General features: G+C 36.8%; 1 protein-coding gene across 10 annotated transcripts in view; it reads left to right on the forward strand.

The window, feature by feature from the left end:
- ARHGAP24 (Rho GTPase activating protein 24) overlaps positions 1 to 24,907 on the forward strand; it is a 702,316-nt gene that overhangs the window by 639,976 nt on the left and 37,433 nt on the right. For 9 of the 10 annotated variants that reach the window (XM_081038618.1, XM_081038615.1, XM_081038621.1 and 6 more), the window contains one exon: positions 12,690 to 12,897. In XM_081038618.1, the coding sequence (XP_080894744.1) occupies positions 12,690 to 12,897 (208 nt within the window). Of the gene's footprint in view, positions 1 to 1,179; positions 2,176 to 12,689; positions 12,898 to 24,907 lie in introns of those variants that run through there. The other variant, XM_081038622.1, reaches the window with a different exon arrangement.

A 24,907-nucleotide genomic window follows, 5' to 3' on the forward strand; every position in this document is an offset into this window, starting at 1 on the left:
TAAAAATACTGAATGCAAATAATCCTCATAATGAATAATTGGCGTAATGAATACGTGGGCAAGCAGGGGTTGGTTAAAAGCACTGTGGTCTTGCCTCTGACACAGCCTATCCTGTTTGATCTAGGAAGTGACCCCTTACCTTTCGTTTCCTCACTTGGGAAATAAGCAAATTGGACAAAACTGTTTTAACTAAGATTCATTCTAGCTCCAGTTCTGCGGCTCCCTGTGTTCCCTCCTTCCCAAGCGGCAAGGTGTCCCCCAACCCAGCACTGCCACTGACTTGTAGGACTGAGTTATACTTCACAGTTTCTTCTTTTCCTAGCTGCATGCTGTGACACAGAAGCTAAAAGCAATGTTTGAACCGTAGGGCAGAAATAACTAAGAGTGATCCCTTCAGTGTCAAAATGTTACCTATGCATGCTAGTCAGAGTAATGATGTTTCGAAAGGGAGTAGCTTTGTAGTACTCCTCACAGTTTTGGAAAGCTCCTGCTGAATGGCCAGGAGGGAACACAGAGGCCTCAGAGGTCAATTGGTGTTGAAGCCCTGGCATTCCAAATCTGTTCAAGGAAGAGCCAGGTGGGTGAATGATTAACCTAGTGAGTCAACTGCTTAGTGAGTGGGACTGAGGGTTGGTGGACATGGGGCTGTGGTGCAAATGGTGCGTGCAAGGGCAGGGGAGAAACTTGAAAACAGGGTTGGTTTTCAAACCATAACCAGCGAAATATAGATATAATAAATATAAATATACACATAGATAGGTGGAGTTGATTTGTTTTGTGGTTATACCTTCGGATTCTTTGTTACTAGATTTAGAATATTTTCCTATTTCACAGACATACACATACACAGATACACACACACATATATATGTTTTCATGCTATGCATATTTAAATCAACACCCACAAATAGATTCAACTGCAAAGTATGTTTTAAAATATCTTGCATAGGAAGAAAATAAATGCAGGAAGGAGGGGGCAAAAAGTGTGCCTTTTCGTGGGGTGCTTTGGTGCTGCTGGATTTCTGGAAGGACTGAAGCAGCCAGCTGTAAAGGTGCGGCAAGCCAAGAGCCAGGAAGTCAACTCAAAGTCAGAGGAAGAAGAAAGGGGTTCACACCGCCGCCTGGCACCTCCCTCCTCCCCTCATACTGTTGTGACTGCACCTGCTGCATGTGACCAGCGGGCACTGAAGGCAGCGCAGCCACAGCAGTGGTGACAAGGCAGCTGCAGCCCTGCCAGCTCCCGCCCAGCTCTCATTGAGAAAAGGGAACCGGAACAGGAGGAGGGGGAGACAAGCTCCCTGCACAGCTGCCTCCTCCACGGATCCAAGGAGTCTCCTGGAACGGGCACTCGACTCTTCTGACGTGGCGATTTCCTCTCGGGAGCCCCGAGAGTTTGAAGACAGAAGAGAAAAGGGAGAAGCCTGCAGAGAGCATCAAAGGATGAGGAGTGCTATGAAAGGAACAGGGGAGCCCTTTGAAAAGAATCTACCATGCACTGAAATGCTTTCTGGAGAAGGTGCCATTATTTGCCTCCCCTTTTTGCTCAGATGAAAGGAGCCTGCAAGGACAGTCCTGAGGTATTCCTCAGGGGCCTTTTTGTCATTGTTCCTCTTTCCCTCTGCACACGGCTGTTTGCTGACCTTTCCAGAGGAATCTCAGTCCCCCCAGTTCCAGCTGAGAAGACAGTTCTTAAAAAAAAAAAAAAAAAATTAAAATAACCCATAATTCCTGCTGTTTGAATGGGAGGTGCAGCTTGCTTGCTGTGGTTCTATTTGCTGTGACATTTTGGAATGTCTGCAGAAACTTAAAACAACCTTAAAACCTCCCTGGATTAGGCAAGAAGAAAGGAAGTTCTTGCCGACCCCCACCCCCCCTAAAAAAGAAGTAAATGAGAAGTGGTAACTTACCCTTGATCCAGGACTTGGATGATAAAAAACCTTCAAGTTCTAGAATCAGCACTTCAAACCTAACAAATAAACATGAGAAGGAGTGGCTGTGGGGTATCCTGCAGAGGCAGGCTTTAAAGGAAGCCTGAAACGGGTTCAGGACTTCGGGCCTGTATGATGCCTGAAGACCGAAATACTGGGGGGCGCCCCTCAGGTGCCTTAACATCAACTCCCTTCATTCCTAAAACTACATACAGAAGAATCAAACGATGTTTTAGTTTTCGGAAAGGTAGGTAGATGATATGCTAATGTCCTTTTAAAAATATACATATATCCTCTGATGCTTTAAGATCAGTTTATGCTCAGATAAAATGCAGTTTGGAAACCAAGAGCTTAGACGTGTACAACAGTGATTTATGTGTATCTTTGCTTGTCTATGATGATTTTTCAAGGTTCGTATCGATCTGTTTATTACTGTCTTGAATAGGCTGCGTAGGTGGGGCTTAAAGAATGGTGGTCTTGTAGGGATCACCTTGACCTATGGAGAAGTTAGCAAGCTGGGCTGACCATCCTGAAAAGGAGGGGCCAAGGCTACCTTGGGCTGTTCCCAGACCCAAATGAAGCAGCCTTGCTGTTACGCATTGAAATGGGTCCCTCTCAAATTCCTGTTCTGTGCTCCCGTCATATGGGTTTGGTTCTGGCTGCCTTCGCTTGCCTCACCTCTCCTGCTGAGAAAATTATATCAGGTTATTCGTAATGACCATTTTCAAGAGGTTTTCAACCATGTTAATTACCACTGATTAGAAATAAAAGTCACCTTGACTTTCCAAATAGATGGCATTGGGAGAGGCCAAAAATATGAACTAGCAGGAACAGGTGTAGGGAAATATAATAATTTATGATCAATAAAAGAAACTAAGATATTTCTGAATTAATTTAGGTAGGGAAAGTTAAAGAGTATAGCATTTGACAATGTTTTTAGAAAGTGTTTATATCAAAATATTTTTTTACTTTGCTTTCAAATGTGAATAATTAAATGGAATAATTGTCTAAATTGGAACTAGGTAATTATAATTTTAATGTCATGTACAGAAAGCTAATTTAATCAGAAGCTGATCTGAGTAATGTCTAAGGTTGTTCCTTCTTCCTTTTTTTCTTTGATTGGCCATCTATTAATTAACCTTCTTTATTTAGTAACCAACAAAAAAAATGAGAAGCAAGCAAAATAAGAAAAACCTCATATAAAAAGCAAAATATGCTAGTGGGAACTTTCTTAAACTAAACCTTGTTCCTGCTGAGTCTTTCTCTTTGAGCAGCTAAGATTTGGCTATGATCGTTAGCATATATTATCAGCAAGGAATTCAGGTGTTAATTTATATTCCTCCCTCATCCACACAGATGATTAAATGTGCACGTCTCATATTTTATAGATCTATTGAGATTTCAGAACAGGGTTAGCGAGCACAGAAAGGGTTCCTGTAAGAGTGCATTATTCATAGAGAAACTGACAATGATACAAATTGAAAAGTCAAGTGACTAATTGCTTAAAGGACATTGCCTCTTCTAGTTTCCCCAGCCCTCAGCAACTAAATCGGGTTTATCCAAACATTGGAGAAGGCCTACATTTCTGGGTTGTTGCTGCTCATTTCTAATTAGAGATGTTCTGGGGACCATTAATTTATCTTTAAGCACAGGGCAAGGCCTTTTTAACCTTTTCCACCTTCTCGCTTTCAATAGTGGAGTATAGCACATCTGCAAGAATCCTAGCTAACACTGCTGTGCATTCTACTCTCTTCCCTTTCTTCTTAAATACTAATGAAGGAAGGCCGTTTCTGCAAAGAAAATTCCCATGGGCTGGCAAATGGCAATAACAGAAATAGGGAATAGCTTCCATCTATCATGTCCTATGGGCTATTTTTCAGGTGTTGTCTTTTCCTCTGCAAAGTTGCAGTAATCTGAGGATTGTTCAGCATTTGAATCAAAGATTAACAGATTTTTAATTTACAAAGTTGTATTCTGGTTTCTGTCAGTACCATAAAGGAGAGAAAGGTGCAGGAAGCATTCAGCTATTGTAAGTTTCCTTTTCCTTTCTCTGGAGCCAGTGCATACCAGCCTTTCAGTTAACTGGCTGCATGACCACAGTTCCACAGTGGGGCTCTGGGAGGAAAGGGGCTGCAGTGTTGTTTCGTGCTGCGCTAGTCATTCAGCTCAGAGGCAACATGAAGCACAGGGGGTTTACATCTTTAAGGTCTGACACTGAAAAGAATGAACTTTTCTTTTAATGCTGTGTTTCCAAACTGTGCCACCTTAATAGGAAAATGTTCTTTTGTGCTTTGTTTAATCTCCTGGGTGCTCAAGTAGTTCCAGAAGTGGACCCGGGTTTCTGAGTTCCTCTCCCAAGCTTGTTAGAGAGCATCAGCTTAAGTCATTTCACTGAAAGCAAACAGGAGAGGGCAGGAATCATGGAAAAGTGCCCAGAAATGAAAAGTGGTGACGTGTCTGCTTTTTCTGATCCACATTTAAAGCATATTTTTTTTTTACTTTTGTCAAGGGTAGGCTTACGGAAGAGACCGCTTTAGAAATGCCCTCCGAATGAAGGGTGGCACTGAGTTCGTTTGCAGAACCCTGGCAGTGTTGGAGCTTGCATGCAGTGTAAACTGTAACTAACTTCTCAGGGTTCCTTTCTCTTCCAGACCTCTTCTGTCCTTCACTCACCTTTTCGTCTCTCTCTCTCTTTGTTTCGGTACTAATGAAGGTCACTGGAAATGTTTTCTGAATGGTTTTAAAAATCTAGAAACTAAGAAACATCTATTAGGCAGAAAGTGGGGGACTGGTGGTGCTTTGTATTTATGTTCTAGTGAGATAAAGGTTACAATGTATTTTTTACTGTTTGGACTTTAAAATTATAAATTTTATTTGCCTCTATAAGACTACATGAAACACAGCCAATCTTTTGAATACCTGGGGGTACAAAACACTTTTGGTCCTGAATGTTAGTGCTAATTTCTAGTCATTGTGATCACAGGACAAACTAAACTAATTTTTTTAAAACTAAATTTATTGGGGTAACAATGGTTAGTGAAATTACATAGGTTTCAAGTATACAATTCTGTAATACATCATCTATATATCACATTGTGTTAAAGCAGATTTTTAAACCCTAACTTTATCTTTTTTATTTCCTGAGTTTCCCTCTTCTTGGAGATAAGTCATCATGAACGCTGCAGTGCTTTTTTTTCCTATACCATAACCATTTAGTGGTTATGCTGCATTGCTTCTTCCTTCTTTAAATACTTCAAACTCCATTTCTATTCCCATCACCTTAGTTTTCTGTGTCTCTATTGCTTCATGCACACAACTTACTTTCACAGAAAAAGTGTCTCTCCAGGCAGCACCCATCCTCACTTTTTTCCATACCCGATATTTTTCACAAATTCCCACACCACACAATCCAATTGCCTAATGCGTATTCCTAAACAGTAGTCAGGCAACATTCCACAACTCAACATTTGTTTGTGTCCCTACTACTCCCAAAGGAAGTCCTCCCTGTTTCATGTAATCATCAAGGCCTTCTAGCCAATTCCAGCTATTTCCCAGCCTGGCCCACTCTCTCCATAAACACATCTCCTACATCACCCTTTGCTTTTGTTCACTGTGTCCGACATGCTCTGATGCTCTCTCTCCTCTGCTATCTGTCTAAACTTGACATTTTCTTCAAGGCATTGCTGGAGTCTCATTTCTGCACCCATTATACTCATTACTCAGTAGCCCTTATATTTCATGTGTGTCGCCAATTGGCCACCTTATCTTTATAGTAAAAAAGATGTGTATTTATTTCTTCCCAAAGGGAAGAATTGCAATACGTGTGTTCAATCAAGGATTCAAAATTTGCTGCAAACTGATGAAATACAGTAGTATCATATATCTTTTCCTGCTAGTCCATTGGCAATAATGAATTAAAATAAAATGCCTTTATAATATTCGTGGAGAAAACCCACATGTTCTTTAAAGTTTATTGTATGTCGTGCATGTTGTAATCATATTTATGGAAATTGATTTCTTCAACAGAATGCTACTATCGAAATCCATATAATTTTAAGTGGTGCTATAAAAGAAGAGCTCATTAATTCACATATCAAAGTTTTATGGAGCATCTACCAAGTGTTGCTGGGGAAGAATTCACAGACTCCTTGGGAATAAAGAAACATAAGTAATTACTTACTTTGTGATAAGCACTACATCAAATTATGTATGAAATCTGATGGACCCGTGAACACAAGCCTGGAAAGGCAGTGATTTACTTGAACTACATGAAATCTGATTCAGTCTTTGGAAGTCACAAAAAGACATTTTCTATGATATGAGGGTGATCAGAATGCCTATGAAAAAAAATGTGTGAATTGAATTAACATAACATAGTAAGAAAGGAAGATTTTTAGAATCACATGGACCTGCATTTGTACCCCAAATCTGCCACTTTCCAGATGTGTGACTTCAGGTCACCTAGTATCTCTGAATTAGTTTGTAGAAAAAGACCGTCTTGCAGAATGTCTGTGAGTGTTATATAAGAAAATACATAAACATGATGGCTTGGTACCCGGATTAAATTATATCTATAATTACTCTGCTGGCCTAAGACCTAGGGCACTGGGTCACTGTGTTCACATTATTATATTTAATTTTTTCCAGGCCTCTATTTTTTTCCCCTCCCTCCCCACTCTGACTACAGAGAGAGTCAAGATTCTGCCAACATTCATTGGTTATTATTGATTCTGAACTCCTTGGATTAAGTTTTCTATCATAAAAGATCAGTTGGCTTCATAGGAAGTGCTGGTGACAGACTGAAGTAAGATTTGGCTATTTTTGTTTCTTAGTTCTGTACTAAATTGGATGTCCTTTATTTTAATTTGTCCATTTACCATGGGTGAATATTCATTTTTAATTGAAAATTATTATAAGCCTGACCAAGACTTATTCTGTTAGCAGAGTTGCAGTAAGCAAAGAATAAGTAAAAGCAAATTCTTTATATGGCCCAGCATATGATCTATAGGAAGAGATAGAAAGAACTCTGAAAAATAACTGATAGCAAAGAATTTGAGCAATAACCAAGACGTTTTTAAACTTCTGGATTTTTATCAGCAAACCAAGGACACCTTTTGTTTTCAAGTTTTTATAGAAATCAATGCCACAACCTGAGAACAATTGATGAGTACTATTTTACTTAGGAGTTATACATTTATTTCCCATTTTCCCAAAATGAGAAGGTAAAGTACTTTGCTTTAATGAACTCATTCATTCCACAAATATTTATGAATACTCAATCCTTACTTTGGTATTAAGTCCCAGGGATAGAAGCAAGAGAATTTGCCTATATGTCTTAGTCAGTTCAGGTTGCTATAACAAATTGCCATAGAGTGTGTAGCTTACAAACAACAGAAATTTATATCTCACAGTTCTGGAGGCTGGAAGTCTGAGATCAGGCCAGCATGGTTGGGTTCTGGTGAGAGTTCTCTTCCAGGCTGCTGATGTCAATTTCCTGTTGTATTCTCAGGACACAAAGAAAAAGAATGAGAGAGCCTTCTGGGGTTCCTTTTATAAACACACTAATCCCATTCATGAGGGCTCTGCCCTCATGACCTAATCACCTCCCAAAGGCCCCACCTCCTGATACCATCACCTTAGGCATTAGGTTTTCAACATAGGCATTTTGGAGTGATACATTCAGACCATAGCAGTATGGTAGAATAGAGTGTAAGTTTTGGAGTACTTCAGATCTGGTGCCAATCCCAGTTTACTCCTTGTGTCTGTGGCACCTTGGGAAATTACCTAAACCTCTCTGAAGTTCAGAAGGTAGACATATAGTATACAGCTATTTTTCAATATTATTTATAATAACTAATAAATGTAAAATAATTACCTTATTGTAATAATTGTGAAAGCACAATCCTCTTTTGACTAGTTCAGTACAGATGGGCATATAAACAAATAATTCCCTGTTTCCCCTAAAATAAGACCTAGCCAGACAATCAGCTCTAATGCGTCTTTTAAAGCAAAAATTAATATAAGACCTGGTAGTCTTATATTATATAAGACCAGGTCTTATAGTAAAATGTATTACATTATATTATATTATATTATATTATATTATATTATACCCAGTTTTATATTATAGTAAAATAATACTGGGTCTTATATTAATTTTTGCTGCATTTGCTCCAAAAGACGCATTAGAGCTGGTTGTCCAGCTAAGTCTTATTTTTGGGGAAACACGGTTACAAAGCAATGTGTTAAGACATCAAAGAAGAAACTTATCAAGCTTTGCATCTGGAGTAGGGGTGAAGGGATGTCAGTAAAGACAATACAGGAGATGATGAGTTGAATCTTGCAGGATAACTTTCTAGGCTGATTGATGATGGCAGGACCTACCTTCTAGAAAGAGGCCTAAAGACATGAAAAGTCCAGCTACATTTAAGAAACAACAAATAATTCAGTATGGAGAGTATGTCATTTGTGAGGAAGCAGCAGAAATGAGTGTGGGTATGGCACAGTGCCTGACACATGAGTGCTACCTAAACATTGTTGATTGAATGGTGGATGAAGAGGCAAAGATCAGATTGTGGAGACTTTGTATATCATGAAAGGGAGTTTGGTTGGCTAGTGGGCACCCTTGGAAGAAATGAAGCAAAAGAGTGGTGTAATCCAATTTAAATGTTATGAATATCACTATGGCAGCACTTGTCTGAATTGGGGACTCTTCAAAAAGTCATATAAGAAATATCAAGGATCTACTGAAGAATTTCTCTCCAAACCCTTAGTCCTGGCCCAAGTGCCACCTTGTCTGGCCAAACTCCCAATCCAGCCCCAGGTAAGTCCCACTGTGGCTGGTACCTCCACCCAGCACCAACATTTTTGGGCCTTGAATGAGTTTATCTATATACTTGCTAGTGTCCCTGGAGGACAAAGATGGACTTTCCTGCTGTTTAGGTCTGTCCACATCCCTCCCCGCAACATCCAGCAAGTAACAGGCTCTGGCTCGGTCAGTGCAACTTGGAACTGCTGACACCTACTTTCCGGCGGTGCCCCAGGTGGAACATTGGCTGCTGCAGAGGTCACCAATAACCCATTAATCTCCTCCTCCCGGACTAAAGCCATGAACACACAAACAAAACAGAAATATCGAGGATCTAGCCTCATGTAGTAGTGATGAGCTGGGAAGGAAGCAACATGGTGATCAAATGAGGGTAGTGAAGGAAGGAAGAATCTAGGTTGACTCTCAGATGACACTATAATGATTTAGGGGTAGATAACTGGTACTGATAATCAAAATCAAGATTACAGGAAGTAGAACAGATTTTGAAGAAAAGATGATTTAGCCAGTTTTAGAAGTTTTGAGTTTGAGAATGGTTTGAAATATCCATGTTGAGGGATCTCATGGGCACTTAGAAACCCAATGCTAGAGCTCATAATAGTGACCCAAATTGAGACACAAATCTGGGAATAAATATACTGTGAGACTAAGTGGAGTCTAGCAAATAAATTGTGACAGGAACCCAGAGAACCAGCAAAGTTATGAGAAGGTGTAGTAGGTAACATAGTCAAGAAGGAGACTGAGAAGAGTATTCTGGAAGGCAAGGATTATGTAACACGTGAGACGTATCAGGAAGAAGAGTGAGATTGATAGTTTTAAAGGGAGAGAGACAAAGTATTATAAAAATAGATTTGGCTGGCAATGATTTGGAAACTAGGAAGTTGTTGGTGACTATAGAAAAAGCTCTTTTAATGGGATGATGGTCTCATAGGCCAAATTACAGTAGGTTAGCAAGAGAACAGAAAGTGATGAACTGAAGCCAGAGTTGTACTTAACTGGGATACTAGGAAAAAAGAGAATAAATAATACAGGGGACAGAGAGTCCAAGAAGATCTGGCTTTGTATTTGTTCATTCATTTTTAGGACAAATGGAATTTGAATATATTTATCTGATCACATTCACTAACTTCACAGGCTGCCTCTTGTTATTTGGTGTATAAATCACAGTAAAGGAGGAACCTCACAAATCCTGAAGGTCACTAAGATCTCTCTTTCTCTCTCTCTCTCCCTCCCTCTCTCTCTCTCCCTCCCTCTCTTTCTTCTTCCCTTCCTCCCTCCCTCCAGTTGAAACAGCCTCCTATATGTATAATAAATTCACCTGTGTGATTTACTTTCTTAGTCCAGTGAAAAGTCACATCCTGGGTGATGCTTGCTGACCCCATCAATGTACTTTTAGGGGACATGATGTACCATCGTCACCCAGAAATTCTGGGAGGACTTTGTCAGGGAGTGTGAAACTTCACTGAGAATTTAAATGGACATAGCTGGGACTGTTTGCATGACTCACACCACAGAGAATATTCTTGTTAATAATTTACTTTTCAATGTGTTTTTGCCCCGTGCTGCTAGTTGAGAATAGCTCTTGACCTTTGTTCTTTTTTGTTAATTTTAAAATTTGAAGTTTCACTGCTCCCTCAAAGAAAATTCTAAGTAAAACAGCTTTTAAAAAATAATTCCCCCCCAACTTTCCTCATAAAAAAAAAAGAATTTTCATACAGGAGTTTAACTCACACCTACCATTGTAAACCAGAGACATCGGGGCATTTTATTTCAAATTCTACAGAATGGGAAGTATACATCTAAAATAATTCTCGTCTAGATCTAGAGGAGAAACAATGATTTTTCCACAGGAATTTCTAAGTATATGTACCTATTGTCTACATACTTTAACTCTCTTACATATTGTATTTCTCCGTAGGCATAGCTCTTTACATTAAAAAAATCTCCTTGGGCAAGATGCTCACTAAATGTTCAGAGTTTTTTCCTTCACCCTTTATTTTTCTCACCTTCCCCCAAATTTACATTTTTCTCAGCAGAAATCACCCCTCCTAGTGTGATGACAGGAATTGTGGTAGGAAAACTTGTAAGTAACCTGGCAGGTTTCTTTCTCTATAGCTCAATTTTTAGCCATTATGCACACTACACAGTATTGTGTGATAGATACAGAATGACTGACTCCAACAGCTTTGAACAAATCGGGGTTCCACGATTTACTTGCTGTGTGACACTCAGCATATTACTTAACCTTTCTGTGCTTCAGTCTCCTCCTCAGTATAATGATGCAATGGAGGCACCTATCTAATAGAATGCTGAGTGAGTTTTAAAAGAGAAAAGTGCATATAAACTGCTTGTGCCCACGCCTGACATGCATAAGTAGAGTTTAGCTATCATCACTTTTGAGAGCACAGAAAAGATATGCTATTTTACTACTTAGAATTTACTAATATTTTAAATTACTACAAAATGAGGACACTTGATAATTGTGATTAAAAAAAGAGAAAGGACTGGTATTTAGGAATGACCAAAGACTTTAAGGCTGAGTAAATCTGGATGTGAATTTCCATTCTGCCATTTGGTACTGTGTAACTGACCTTGAACAATTTATTTAATCTATCTGAACTCCAATTTCCTTATGTCTAAAATAGCTACCTTATATATTTATTATGAAAATAAGAGAATATGTGTCAAGGATTTAGGACATAATACATACTTAATAAATTGAAGGATGTTAGGGCTTTGGGGTTTTAGTTTCTTGCTATATTTCTTAAGTAAATTCTTACCATAAAGGTAAGCCTGTATGAAAGACATGTGGAAAGAATGTGGAAGCCATGTTATTAAAATACTAGAATATTCCACATCGTTATCACTATTGTATGCGTTAGAATTTTCTGTTGCTGCAAATACAGAAAACTTCTAACCGTGGCTTAAACACACAGGGAATTATTTTTTCTCACCTTAAAAAAATAATCTGGAGGAAAGTGTTGTTGGTATTGGGTTAGTGGTTCAGTGATTTCAACCCTGTTGCCTCTGTGACTCTTTCAGCCTTTCCTTTGTGATTGTTGCCTAATGGTCAAAAGACGACTCTTCAGTGGACAGATAGCATGTCTAAGTTCAAGATAGGAAAAAGGAGTGATCGGCAATTCCAACTATGTCTTCCATCAAATAAACCCAAGTCTCTAAAGGCTCCAGATGACTTCTTGGGAAGTGGGAGAAGTATTTAATTGTCCAGCCTCTGAAATGAAGATGACAAAAGAAACTAGGGGTGTGAATGTCTGTTGACTTAGTGAACAATGTTTGGCACACCATTATCAGGAAAGCGCTTGTTCCAAAGCCTACAAACTAAGCTAAATAGACCTGTTACCTGCTTTAATTTTCTGCCCTTAGAGAATGCCACTTACTAATGCCCTTAGAGAATGCCACTTACTAATTCTGCTTTATAGGTAATCAAATAATAGTATCAGGTCACTCAACCTTTTTTATTACAAAGAATATATGAATATTAAGAATATATTCCACTAGTGCCAGATTTGATACCAGATGTAGGTTGTTGTGATATTGTTTCTACTTGAGCTAAGAGTATTCTCTTTGGTAGCAAGTGTTTATTGCTTGGAATGTGATGGTTTTGCGTCACTGAATCCATACATAAATTATTTTATAGATAAGGGGGTAAAGATAAAGGGGGACAATGTTCTCATTATCAAATCCTTAACCTAATGGTTTTGAAAGAATTCCCAAACATTCTGGAGCGTTACATAATTTGAATAGACAACACTTATTTTTCTTGAATTTGATTCTGTAATAATGCAAGGTACCAAATGTTAAATGATTGCTAGCATTCCAATCTTTGATTTTCCTTTACAGTGAGTTTTGAAAGAAAGCAACAAAGTGGGAAGAGATACATTTCTCAAATTCATTGTGATCCTTTATTTCTCCAGGCATTTTTGGACAGAAACTGGAAGATACTGTCCGTTATGAGAAGAGGTATGGGAACCGTTTGGCTCCAATGTTGGTGGAGCAGTGCGTGGACTTCATCCGACAAAGAGGGCTGAAAGAAGAGGGTCTCTTCCGATTGCCAGGCCAGGCTAATCTTGTTAAGGAGCTCCAGGATGCCTTTGACTGTGGAGAGAAACCATCATTTGACAGGTAGAATTCAAGATTTTAATAACTATTCTTCTCTGAGAAATTTAAACTGAACTGAAGGGATGCGGTGAGCTGAGATGGTGTAACCTTAATTGATGTTGTAACAGTTTAGATGACGGATTACATGGCCCCACAAAGTTGGATTGTTTTTATTGGTATAGTCAAAAATTTGATTCTTTAGATGTCTTTTTCTCCCTTGCTTTTTCCCCTTCCTTAAAACATTATTATTGATTCTTTTCCTTTGGTCCTAAATTAAAACTATTTAACTTTTGCATTGGAAAACTGAACTTTTAAAATAGGCATCTTCTCTTGTTTGATATCTTTTTAATTCAGTTAAGTGATATTAAGAGTTGATAAGTAGAGATTGTGATACTAGCAATGTAATTAAAAATAACTGTTTTTATATAATAATAATAATAATAAAGCATTGTATTTTTAAACATGTAACTCCTCCTTAATCTAGAATAAATTTACAAAGAAACAAGGAGAAGCATAGCATGGTGAAATTCAGGAAATAATAGAAGTTCCATAGAAGAAAGTATAAAGTCAGTTAAGAGTTAAACACTGTTAATATTTTGTGAATTACCTCCTTCTCTTCACTATGTTTAATTTAGTAGAAAAATAATTTTTATCCTAGTGTTAATTTAACATTGTGTAGCAGAGATTTTTCCATATTAATAGTTGAAAATATATTTTAACATAACATTTTATCATTGGTAACGTATGTAAGCATAATTTTTAATATCTAAAATTTCACTCCACAGGTATATGTACTTGTTTCAATATTTTTGAAAATTTTTGTTGTGACTTTTTTCACTATTATAAATAATGTACTGGGTATATACCCACATAAATATTTTCCACTTTTAGATTATTTACTTAAGAGAGAGTCTCAGGATTGGACTTTGTGGATAAGAATTGCCTTTCTACTTGAAAATTGAAAATTGCCTACTACATATTATTTCTCTTTGAAAGTGTAGAATTAGCGCATAGATAGACACAGATCTAAAAAACAGATAGAAGAGAAGATACTTGAATACCTAATATGAGATAAAGAAGGCATCATTGAGAGTATGAGCTCTCACTAATAATCCAAGAAGAGTACATTAAATCATTGAACGCCCTTTTATTGGTCACATTAACCAAGTTCTGAACAATGATAATTCTCAGTGCTGGCAAGCTGTGCTGAGATAGGCACCCTGATGGTGAGAGTGCAAATTATAATAATTTTTGTAAAGAAATTTGGTAATATATTTCAAGACCCTTTAAGCAGGAAATTCTAGTCCTAGGGAAAAAAAAATCAGATATGTGTGGAATAACTTAAGTACAAAGTAGCTTATTATAATTTTTTATAGTAGTAAAAAATGAATACCAATCTATTATCTCCTACAGCAGAGTATGGTAGTGCACTCATAGAACAAAATAATACACAGTTATCAAAATTTTGGAAAAATGCTGATTTATATAATGATAAATGGAAATAACAAAGAGAAAAATAAGGTAGAATGAATTGATTGATTGAATCCTACCTATTTATAAAGGTATTATAGGCAGTTTGTAAAGATCCATAAATTCTCTCCAAGAGAAAAAATGTAAATGTGGAAGTAAATAAATGAATTTAAAACTAGTGTCGGAGAACAAACTTTAAGACTGCAGATATACTTTGTGCAGAGGAGCCACATATCTTTGTCTATACTTTGAAAAAGAAAACTAGATCAGTAGTTACAAGAGATAAACAATGATTTATCTCTGAGAAGTGCAATATTTGGGTTCCAAAATGAAAAAGAAATTTGTTAATGGCATCTTCATAATAAAATCTGTATAATGGGAAATACATCTACAATAAATTTCATGTGACATTGATACATTCTAATGGACTTTTTCTTACATTTATATATGGCCTAAATATATGCAGATGACATTATAGCAAAGCATATTTATTTATTAAAAATTATTTTAATAAACAACGGGGCACAGAGAAGAATCCTTTAGGCATTTATGATTTAGTTCTTTTAACAGGTCTTTGCTAACATGGGAAATAGAGGGCTATTTTAATACCTGTAAGAAAAAATATACCTTGAAAATAATTATCTTTGAGTCAGGTTCTGATAACCACAAGTTGAAAATGAAATGTGATGCACTCTTTATACAAACTGTCATCCCAATTACGAAAATATATGCATTTATTTTTTGTATGAAATGCATCACTGCATAAACAGACTGAAAAAATTGTGAGAGAAGAATAAACATTGATTTCATGGCAGAGAGTGATTTTCCCCCTTTTTTAATACTGTAATTTCAATAAGTAGATATTACTCTTATAATCAGAACTTTAATGAGAAAGATCTTCTTAATTACTTGATGATTTCACACTGCATAAAAATTTCCTTATCTTTTAGTTTTGGAAGTGTAATTACGGAAGCTACCAGTTACTAGAAAAGCTATGGAAGGGACTCCCAGAGAGTAATTCAGTGTCAGACACAGTATGGCCATGTTGCTAGCATACTTTGAGAAAAAGGAGGGTGTCATTTATTTACTCAGTCATTCACTGTGTCTGATTTCTACACTTGTATAACCAACCACTCCAAAACTTTATTGTAAACAATAACAACCAGTATTTATGCGTGATTCTGCAACTTGGATAGGACTTGGCCAGGATGTGCTCATTTCTCCACATGGTGTTTGTGGATGCAGATCAGTTAGGACTGAAAAATCCAAGATGCCTCACATGTGAGGAAAGCCTCACATGTCTGGAGGTTTGTCTGAAATGGCTAAAATGGCTGTTGGCTACTTGGGCCTCTCTCTCTCTTTCTCTCTCTCGCTCTCATCTCACATCCAGTAGAACTTCTCTTCATGTGGCCTTTATCTCTAACAGATTCATCAGACCTATTGACATGATGGCCCAGGGTTACAAGAGAGTGAAAATGGAAGCTTGTGAGCCTCACAAGGGCTCGACCCAAATGACAGTGTCACTTCTGGTACATTTTGTTGGTCAAAGCAAGTCGAAAGACAGGACCAGCCTAGATTTAGAGGAAGGGAAATAAACTCCACCACTTGATGGAAAGAGCAGCAAGCATACACAGAGAAGGAAGGATTTGTGAAAATCTATTTTTGTAGAAAATCACTATAGCTTTAAAGTCCAGAGATGAAGAATCAAATGGAATAAATCCCCTAACTTTGTTCTTTTTCAAGATTGTTTTGGCTCTTCTAGGTCATTTGCATCTCCATAAATAAATTAGTGTAAGCTTGTCAGTTTCTACAAATGCCTATTAGGATTACGAGAGAAATTTCATTGAATCTAGAAATCAGTTGGAAGAAAATTGATGTCTTAAAAATATAAAATCTTCTAATCCACGAATATGGCCCATCTCCCCATTTCATTAGGACTTTTGTATTTCAGCAATGTTTTGTCATTTTCAGTGTGAGTTCTTACTCCATTTTGTTAAATTTATCCTTAAATATTTAATGTTTATAGATATTCCTGTAAATAGTATTTTATATTCAATTTTCTAATTGCCCACTTCTAGATTGTACAAGTACAATTGATTTTTTAAACATAGATCGTTTGTTATACAAACTTGGCATAATATAAACTGCAAGTTCGTATATTAAGTGCTAATGGTTTTTTTGTAGATCCCTTAGGATTTTCTATATACATGATCTTGTTGAATATACATAATGAGAGTTTATTTCTTCCTTTTCAATATGTAAGTCTTGTATTTATTTTTCTTGCCTGTTTATATATTTGCTGAAAACTTTTCGGCAGTAGTTATGAGTGGACAAAATTTTCTTGTATGTAAAGGGAATGTTATTAGGTATGATGCTACAGCTTTTTGTAAATGACTTTTATCAGGTTTGAAGATGTTCTTGTGTTCTAGTTTTCTGACAAATTTTAATAATGAGAGAATTGAATTCTATTAAATCTATCTTTTCCGCATTTATTGCAGAAATGATCTTATTTTCCCCTTTTGTTATGTTAATATCATTAATTACATTAATTGATTTTCAAATGTTAAAACAATGTTACATTCCTAAGATTAACCATATTTGCTTGTGATGTATTACCCTTTTATATATTGCTGTATCTGACCTGAAAATATGTTAAGGATTCTTAGACCTACATGGACATGTCGATTTCTTGTAATGTATTTGATTAGTTTTATTATCAGAGAAATTTCAGCCTCAGAATTAGTTGGAAAGTGTCCGTCTACCCGTTTTTTGAAAGTATGTGAGTTTGTATTATTTCTTCCACAAATCTTTGGTAAAATTTATCAGTGACGTCATTTAGTCTGAAGTTATCTTTGTGGGAAAGTTTTTAGAAATGGCTCTTCTAATTCTTCTTGTGCTAGTTTTGGCAATTTGTATTTTTCATGAAATTTGTCCATTCCACATAACTCTTCAAATTTATTGTCATGAGGTGGTTTATCGTATTCCTTTTTTGGAATGCCTATTGATGCCCCCTCTTTTATTTCTGATACTAGCAATTTGTGATATCTTTTTTTTTTCTTATCTATCTAGTGTGTTATCAATTTTATTAAACTTTTAAAAGAACCAGTTTTAGTGTTATTGCTTTTCTCTCTCTCTTTTTATTTTTATTTTTCTTTTCTGTTATCCTCCGTAGTTGTTCTTTCCCCAGTGGTTGTTTTCTGTTTATTCCTGTGGAGTTTTACCCTCTGCATGCTTATCTTGGTACTTAGAGTAAAGAATCACGAAGACCAATATATAGATTTCAAAAAGGTTTTGTTTTGTTTTGTTTTTAACAAAGCTTCCTCCTCTCTTGTAATCTCCGTCACAAATTTCAGCTGCTTCGACCATCCCAAACTGCATCCTCTGTGTCCTTAGCTCAGTGACATCACTGTACTTAATTTAAGGTCTGTTAAATGCCTCTGTGTGCAAGGCTGAAACAATCATAAGACTTACCTCATTTGATTCCAGAGTGTCAAGGATCACGTTTTTGTACTATTTGTTGGCCATTCTCTTAAAAGCAGTTGTTTCATATAGTTAGACTACTTTTATTCTTTTTTTAAAGCAAATCTGATACCTGTTATTCTGTGAAGGCTGCGAACAGGTTCTCCTCCTTAGCAGTGCCGAAATCCTGAGGGACTTAGGTTGTCAGGGCCACTCCTCTGGGAGTGGGAATTGTTTCTAGTGAGGGATTAGTTCTCTAACCTTTGGCTCTTCTCCATGCTTTGGTGTCGCCTCTCAAGTCTTGGTTCTGCTCTGTGAGATTTCTTTCCTTTATCATAACATAGTTCATATTTCTAGTTGAATAGTTTCTCAGCCTGCTTCCTGCCTATAAAGTGTTGGGGGACCCAAAGTTTCTTTTCATTTTGAACTAATACTGTCTCTTTTATTCCCAGTTGTCATAATTCCTTTAAAAACCTTGTACGTATTGAATTATAATCCCCTTGCTGAGACAAAGTCATACCCATACATCTCTTTATGTTAGGCCCTTTTATATTCGGTCTGAGTCAGGGTGCTGTAGAATAATGTTAAGATTCTTCTAAATTCTTCTGTATTGATGAGAGAATCTGTGAAGTGCTACCTTAACTCTTCCAGAGTTTTTAACAAGAGGTTTTATAATCACACCCACCATAAATGTAAACAAAGATCTTTAACTTTAGGTCATGTTTTACTGGCATCTTTGCTCGGTGGCCATTTCTTACTTTAAGAATCATTTACCAGCTGGGGGTGAGAGCATGGTGAGAGCATAGCTCTGTTGATTAGAGCACGGTGCTGATAACACCAAAGTTGTTGGTTTAATCCCCGCATGGGCCACTGTGAGCTGCATCCTCCTTAAAAAATAAAATAAAATAAATAAAATAAAATAAAATAAAATAATAAAATAATAAAATAAAATAAATAAAATAAAATAAAATAAATAAAAAATAAAATCATTTACCAGCTGGAGATACTGTCCTGGGGCCACTATAATTTTTCTTCAAAGTTGAACAGATCCTTCTTTAGCCTCATCAGGAACATTTTCTATGTTCCGAGTTACTGATGTCAGCAGTCATGCTAATTTTCCCATCATTGCTTTATAAGCATTTGCCTTTCTCTAGCCTCTAATAATAACTTTCTCATTGCTGTTCCAGCTCATACTAACAGTCCCCTCACTGACTGCCCAGACTCTGCCTGGTTCCAAAGCTAATACCATATATTTTATATTTTTGTTACAGCAGCACCTAATGTCTGGTACCAATGACTATTTCCAGTGTCCACTGCTGCATAGAAAACTACTCCAAACTTTTTTGGGTTTTAAACAACAACAACCTTTTCAGATCCTGTATTTGGGCATTGCTCAGCAGGGATGCCTTGTCTCTGTTCCGCATGGTATAGGTTGCCAAAAATCTAGTGTCTCTGCCGTATCCAAGGGAGCTTCATTCAAAGTCTGGTGCCTAAGCTGGCCCAGCTGAAATGGCTAATTGAACTTCTTGCTTTCCTGTGCACTGTTATCTCCTTCAGGGATTCTCTCTTTAGCCAATTGTTGGACCTCTTTACATGGTGTCTCATAACTCAAAGACAAGAATGGAAGCTACAAGGCCTGTATATTAAGGGCTAGGCCCAGAACTGGCACAGTGTCACGGTCATTGAGTACTATTGCTCAAAAGCAAAGCATGAGGCCAGCTCAGATGAAAAGGGATCGAAAATCAACTCTTCTTCTTGATGAAAGGAGTGGCATATATATATATATAGGGATGAGAGAAATTATTGACAATCATATTTGGAGATAATCTACATCGTTCATTCCCTCAGCAAATAATTTTGTAGTGTTTAGTGTGTCTTGGACACTGTTCTGGGTGGAAAAGACAGACAAGGCACATTCTCTTCTGGGGTTTGCACTCGTAACAATGCGCAGATAAACACTAAATAGTCAATATATAAATAATTTCAAAGAGTGATAAGGGTGAAATCATACATTAGTAAGTGAGGCGGTAGAGATACACATTTCTTCCTGAGGATAGAACATTTGGTGATGAGCAGAATCCCGGGAGATGAGGTATAAGAGGTTGACCAGGTGTGGCCTAATAGTTTATATAAGATATGTAGTTTTTATTCTAAGTGACATGGAAATCCATTGAAAGATTTTTAATAAATAAATGAAATTGTTCTACTTATGTGTTTAAAAAAAGGTCATTCTATAAAAACAGCTGTTTTCCAGTTCTTCACCCACGGAATACTTCTGACACCAAATATGTGGGTTTTCCATACCAAGCAACTCTCCAGTTCCCAGTGGACACCAACTGGGTATCCTACAATTTAATTCAATTCTGACACTAATTTTCTGAGTGAATGCAGATCCCACAGGTTAAGGGCTCAGTTCCACCACACTGCCCCCACCATTTCAGATGCCATTCACAAGTCCCAGGTTGTCACGTGTACTTCTGACCAACCAGCTATAAATCAGAGGTGACTCAAGTTCAGTAATTGGCAAGAACAGCTCACAGACTTAGGAAAACAGTTTACTTATTAGATCCCTGGTTTCTTATAAAAGGATACAACTCAAGAACAGGCAGATGGCAGAGGTGCGTGGGGCAACGTATGAGTAAGGGCAGAGCTTCCAAGCCTCATCAGGTGTGCCACCCTTTCAACATGAGGATGTGTTCACCAACCTAGAAGCTTCCCAAACCCCTTAGTTATGGGTTTCTTATGGAGGCTTCATTACATAGGCATGATTGAATAAATCCTTGGCCACTGGTAATTGAACTGATTTTCTTGTCCCTCTCTCCTCCCCAGAGATTAAGGGGTAGGGTTGAAAGTTTCAACCCTCTAATCACATGGTTGGTTCCTCTGACAACACCCCTCCCTCCACCCACCCCCTCCACAGGGACTTTCTAAAAGTCACCTCATTAATATAAAATCACCTGTAATGGAATGGGGGCTTGTTACAAGTAACAAAACACTCTCACGTTCATCGCCCCAGAACTATTTCAAGAACTGGGGATAAAAACCAAATATTATTTTAAAAAATACTTCTATTAGTAACACCATTTAGGAAATTATAAGAGTTTTAGGAGCTCTGGCAAGGAGCCAGGGATGAAAACCAAAATATATTTCTTATCATATCACAATATCACACTCTGGCAATCTCAATATCTTTATTTTGATAAGTTATCAAGAGTGAGGCCCTGAAAGAGTTGGCAGATATGCAAATTACTGGATTCTGCTGATTAAAAAATAAAGAATTCCCAGATCTATGAACAGTGAAATAAAAAGAAGAGAGTAGCATATTTGTAGCAAAATATAATTGTAAACTACACTGGTAGGGAAATAAATAATCTGTAATTTCCCAAGGAGAGTGAGATTATTTTCAGAAACATGTTGAAGTAGAGCATCCTGCCCCATCTGCTTTTTCAGTTAATTGGAAGAGTTTGAAATCCACGACCAAGTCCTAGACTTCAGTTTTGGGAATGTGAAGACAAACTGCCCAGGAACATTTGCTAGTTTAAGCTAATTTCACCAATAGTCACCATCAAAATGATTTTTTTTAAAAAGAATATAAAGCTATAAGTTATACAGGTTATGCATAATGTTTTGAATAGATATTAGGATATAAAGCAATGTGCAGAAGTTTTTCATTGGGCAATATGATAAAGAACAAGAATGAATAAATATTTTCCCATTTATTATAATAATGTTTATATCTCACTAAACAGTAAACAGGATTTAGCTTTTATCTTTATTCAATTCTGAAAAGAAATTCTGGAAAGGTAATCTCTAATTTTAATATTAAGGCCTAATATTATTGTAGTTCTAATATTAAGGCCTAAAATTTGATTTTAAAGTGAACTTTTTAAATAACATTCTAAAATTATAACAGTAAAAAGTGTTACTCAAATCTAATTTAAATATTGTTCAAATCCTATTTTAAATTATAACATTTTGTATGTAATGTAGAATATGGAAGAATATAAGAAGGAAAGATGAATATTTCAAAGTTGAACAATCCAGAGGGCTCTTGCTATCTATAACATATAAATAAATACATATGTAGAGAATTAGACATATAGCTATATCAAAATACATATTTATATATACAGAAGGTGCCAAAAAATGTATATACATTTTAAGAAAGGAAAAAACTATATTAAAATTGTAATACTCAATATATACCAATAACAAATAATGAATACAAGTCATATTTGACTTCTATAATTACAAGAGGTGTATACAAGAGGTATAATTACAAGAGGTGCTCAAAGTGGTTAACATGTGTCCTGACACTTCTGATTATGGTGAACTACTGCTTGGGCAACGTTGATCAAACTGTCCACTTGCATACATTGTTTTGGCACCCCTGGTATATATATAATTACAGTTTTTACATCTTCCCTTTTCTTGTTAATATATATCCTGGACAACTTCCCATGTTCCTATGTAGTTTTAAAAAACATGATCTCAAGATCTATATAGTAAATCATCATATCAGTACATTGGTTTGTTTAATCCTGCCTCTGTTGTTTTCAATGTTTTCTACACATCAGTCCTATGATGACGAGTGTCTGTGTTCATAAATCAGCCTGTGCTTTTGAAGCTCTGATTCCATTTGGAAGATAATATTTCATATTTGAATGATAAGAAATATTTCATTCTGAGGGAGAAAATAAAAATAGATAGAGAAAAAGAAATTTGGAATAAACACACTGAATTCAGAAAGGTTGCAAGTGCATGTGGCCACTTTTATTAAGCCATGCCCTTTCTGCTCTTCATTAATTATAACAAAGGTTATTTTTCCTGTTCTGAGGATCAATTTTAAGACTTTTATATATGCATGACATCATTTTTACAGTTATGACATATTCCCACAGATTCCTTTACCAAAATGAATTTTGTGAGAAAGGACATTTTCACTGACCTGAAAAAAAAAATTGTATTTTATTAGTATGTCAACTGTAAAAAACAACATATATCATAATTTCTAATAAATTTTTTGATCATTCTTTCTATTTAGGAATAAAAACAAATTAAAACTCAACATTTTTATATTATGCTTCCCTACTTGGAGGGGACACAATGAAAAAGAGCATGTGTAAAATCAGATTAGAAGCCAGAATGTTATTTTGTTTCCAAGCTCTCCAGATGGTATCAGCTGTTAAACAATACATTTTGGAAGAGCTGGGAAGGTAGACTCAAGAATGACCGTGTGGGTGTCACCCTTATTGCATGAATTGCCCGGAAACAAAATAACTATGCACTTACAACACAGCATTCAAGAACAAGGACAGAAGGCTGTATGAAGCCCGTAATTTTACACATACTGTCCAAGAATCTTATAAAACAGCTGCTGTCCGTGGTACCCCAGCTGCCCTCTCACATACCCAGCTCATTCTGCTGTTGTCCCCCCTTCTCCTCTTCTCCCCTTTTGTTTGTGTTTTATTTGTTTTGGTGACTGAATTAGGACCATCAAACAAACTGCAAGTTCACAGAGATAAAATGAAAAACCCCAACACCCTAAAATTTAGAATACAGAAAAGCCAGACACATTTTAATTTTAATCTCTGCATAGCAATATAGCATTGAATATTTACTGACCTTAGCTATAAATAGTGAACTTGAAAGTGGGGAGCACTGCAGACATAGTAGAGATTCTCAAAAATTAGTTTACATAAGAATGACCTACAGAAATATCTCAAGGTTCAATTTCCTAGACCCCATTGGCTGTCATTCTGATTTAAAAGATTGAAGGGCGCCTAGGAATCTGCAGTTCAAACAGATCCTCCAGTAATTTTTATATGCATAGTTCTCAAACCATAACAGGAAATACTAGCCAGACTATAGGTTATAGGAGTGTGGTAAAGGGAAATTGCTCATTTGAAACGGTGTGCTCAGTTTTCTCATACAGGAAAAGAGAAAAAAGTAGGCCTCACTGCATTATTGGAAGCAACTCATTAGTTCTGAGTAGGCTAGGCAGGTCTTGTTTTACTGTGAAGGATCAATTATTTTCTGGGGTATACAGTTGATGTGTAAAATATAAACTTTGTAATCTGGTGGAATGGGCCTGAAATTTTAGAACAGCCTGAAAACTATATCCCTGCACCTTTATGCTTTGATCCAGGTAAGAGCTCAAACACTTGGAGTTCAGTAAAATATTATACAGCAATAGAGCATTTGTATTATAATGTGAGTAAAAGATCTAGTGTAGGTTTCAATAGAGGAAAGTGAAGGAAGCAAGTAATATAGCTTGAGGGCATGTGGATAGGTAAAGAGTTGGAAAAGCAAAGAACAGATTCCCAGGAGTTTGCCTAAGACAAGCCCTTGTGAGGATGGAAAAAAATAATTTTCCTTTTACCCTTCTAAGTTGTTCTGGCCAGGTAAATTAATGTGAGACAGAGTAACAGGAGAAAATGACCAAATTCATTACCAATGTACATATGGGGATTCCATAGAATATGAAACCTGAGGACACATTGGGCAGTTAAGACTTATATGCCATTCTGGACTAACGAGAGAGAGAGAGGCAGGGATCTGGGATTTCCAAGGGAAAGTAGTCAATTCACAGGTAGATGAGAAAGAGCAAACATGTGGTAAATAAATTCCTGCTGGGCCATCCAGAAACAATGGGACACAGAGAGGAATCTAAGGAGCACACTTGCTTGGATCCTCCCAGATGACCACATTTAATTCATGTAAGCTAAGTTGAGTATCCTAAGATTCCTTTCCTGAAGCAAGTTTTTCTATTTGAATTCCTTTAGGCAGGTAAGAGGGAGATGAAAACAAATAAACAAACAAAAACTCTCCTTGAGTTTGTTGGGCTTTGTTTTCGGCTCACGATAATCCTCATGCCATGGTGGCACATGCTGGGAGATTTGTCCTGGACTCCTGCACCCTGAATGTGTACATGGTAAACTGGCTCCCTCCCATCTTCAGCACCCTAAATGATTCTCTGAAATCATTTAGATAGGAGCCTGAACAGCTGTTTAGCTATGGTAACTCTTAATGATCCCATGTTTTTAATGAAGTCCTTAGATATTATGATGGCATGACAAGATTTGATAACTAGTAGCTTTGAGTA

The sequence above is a fragment of the Rhinolophus hipposideros genome (genome assembly GCF_964194185.1).
Source record: "Rhinolophus hipposideros genome assembly, chromosome: 1".
NCBI lineage: Eukaryota > Metazoa > Chordata > Mammalia > Chiroptera > Rhinolophidae > Rhinolophus > Rhinolophus hipposideros.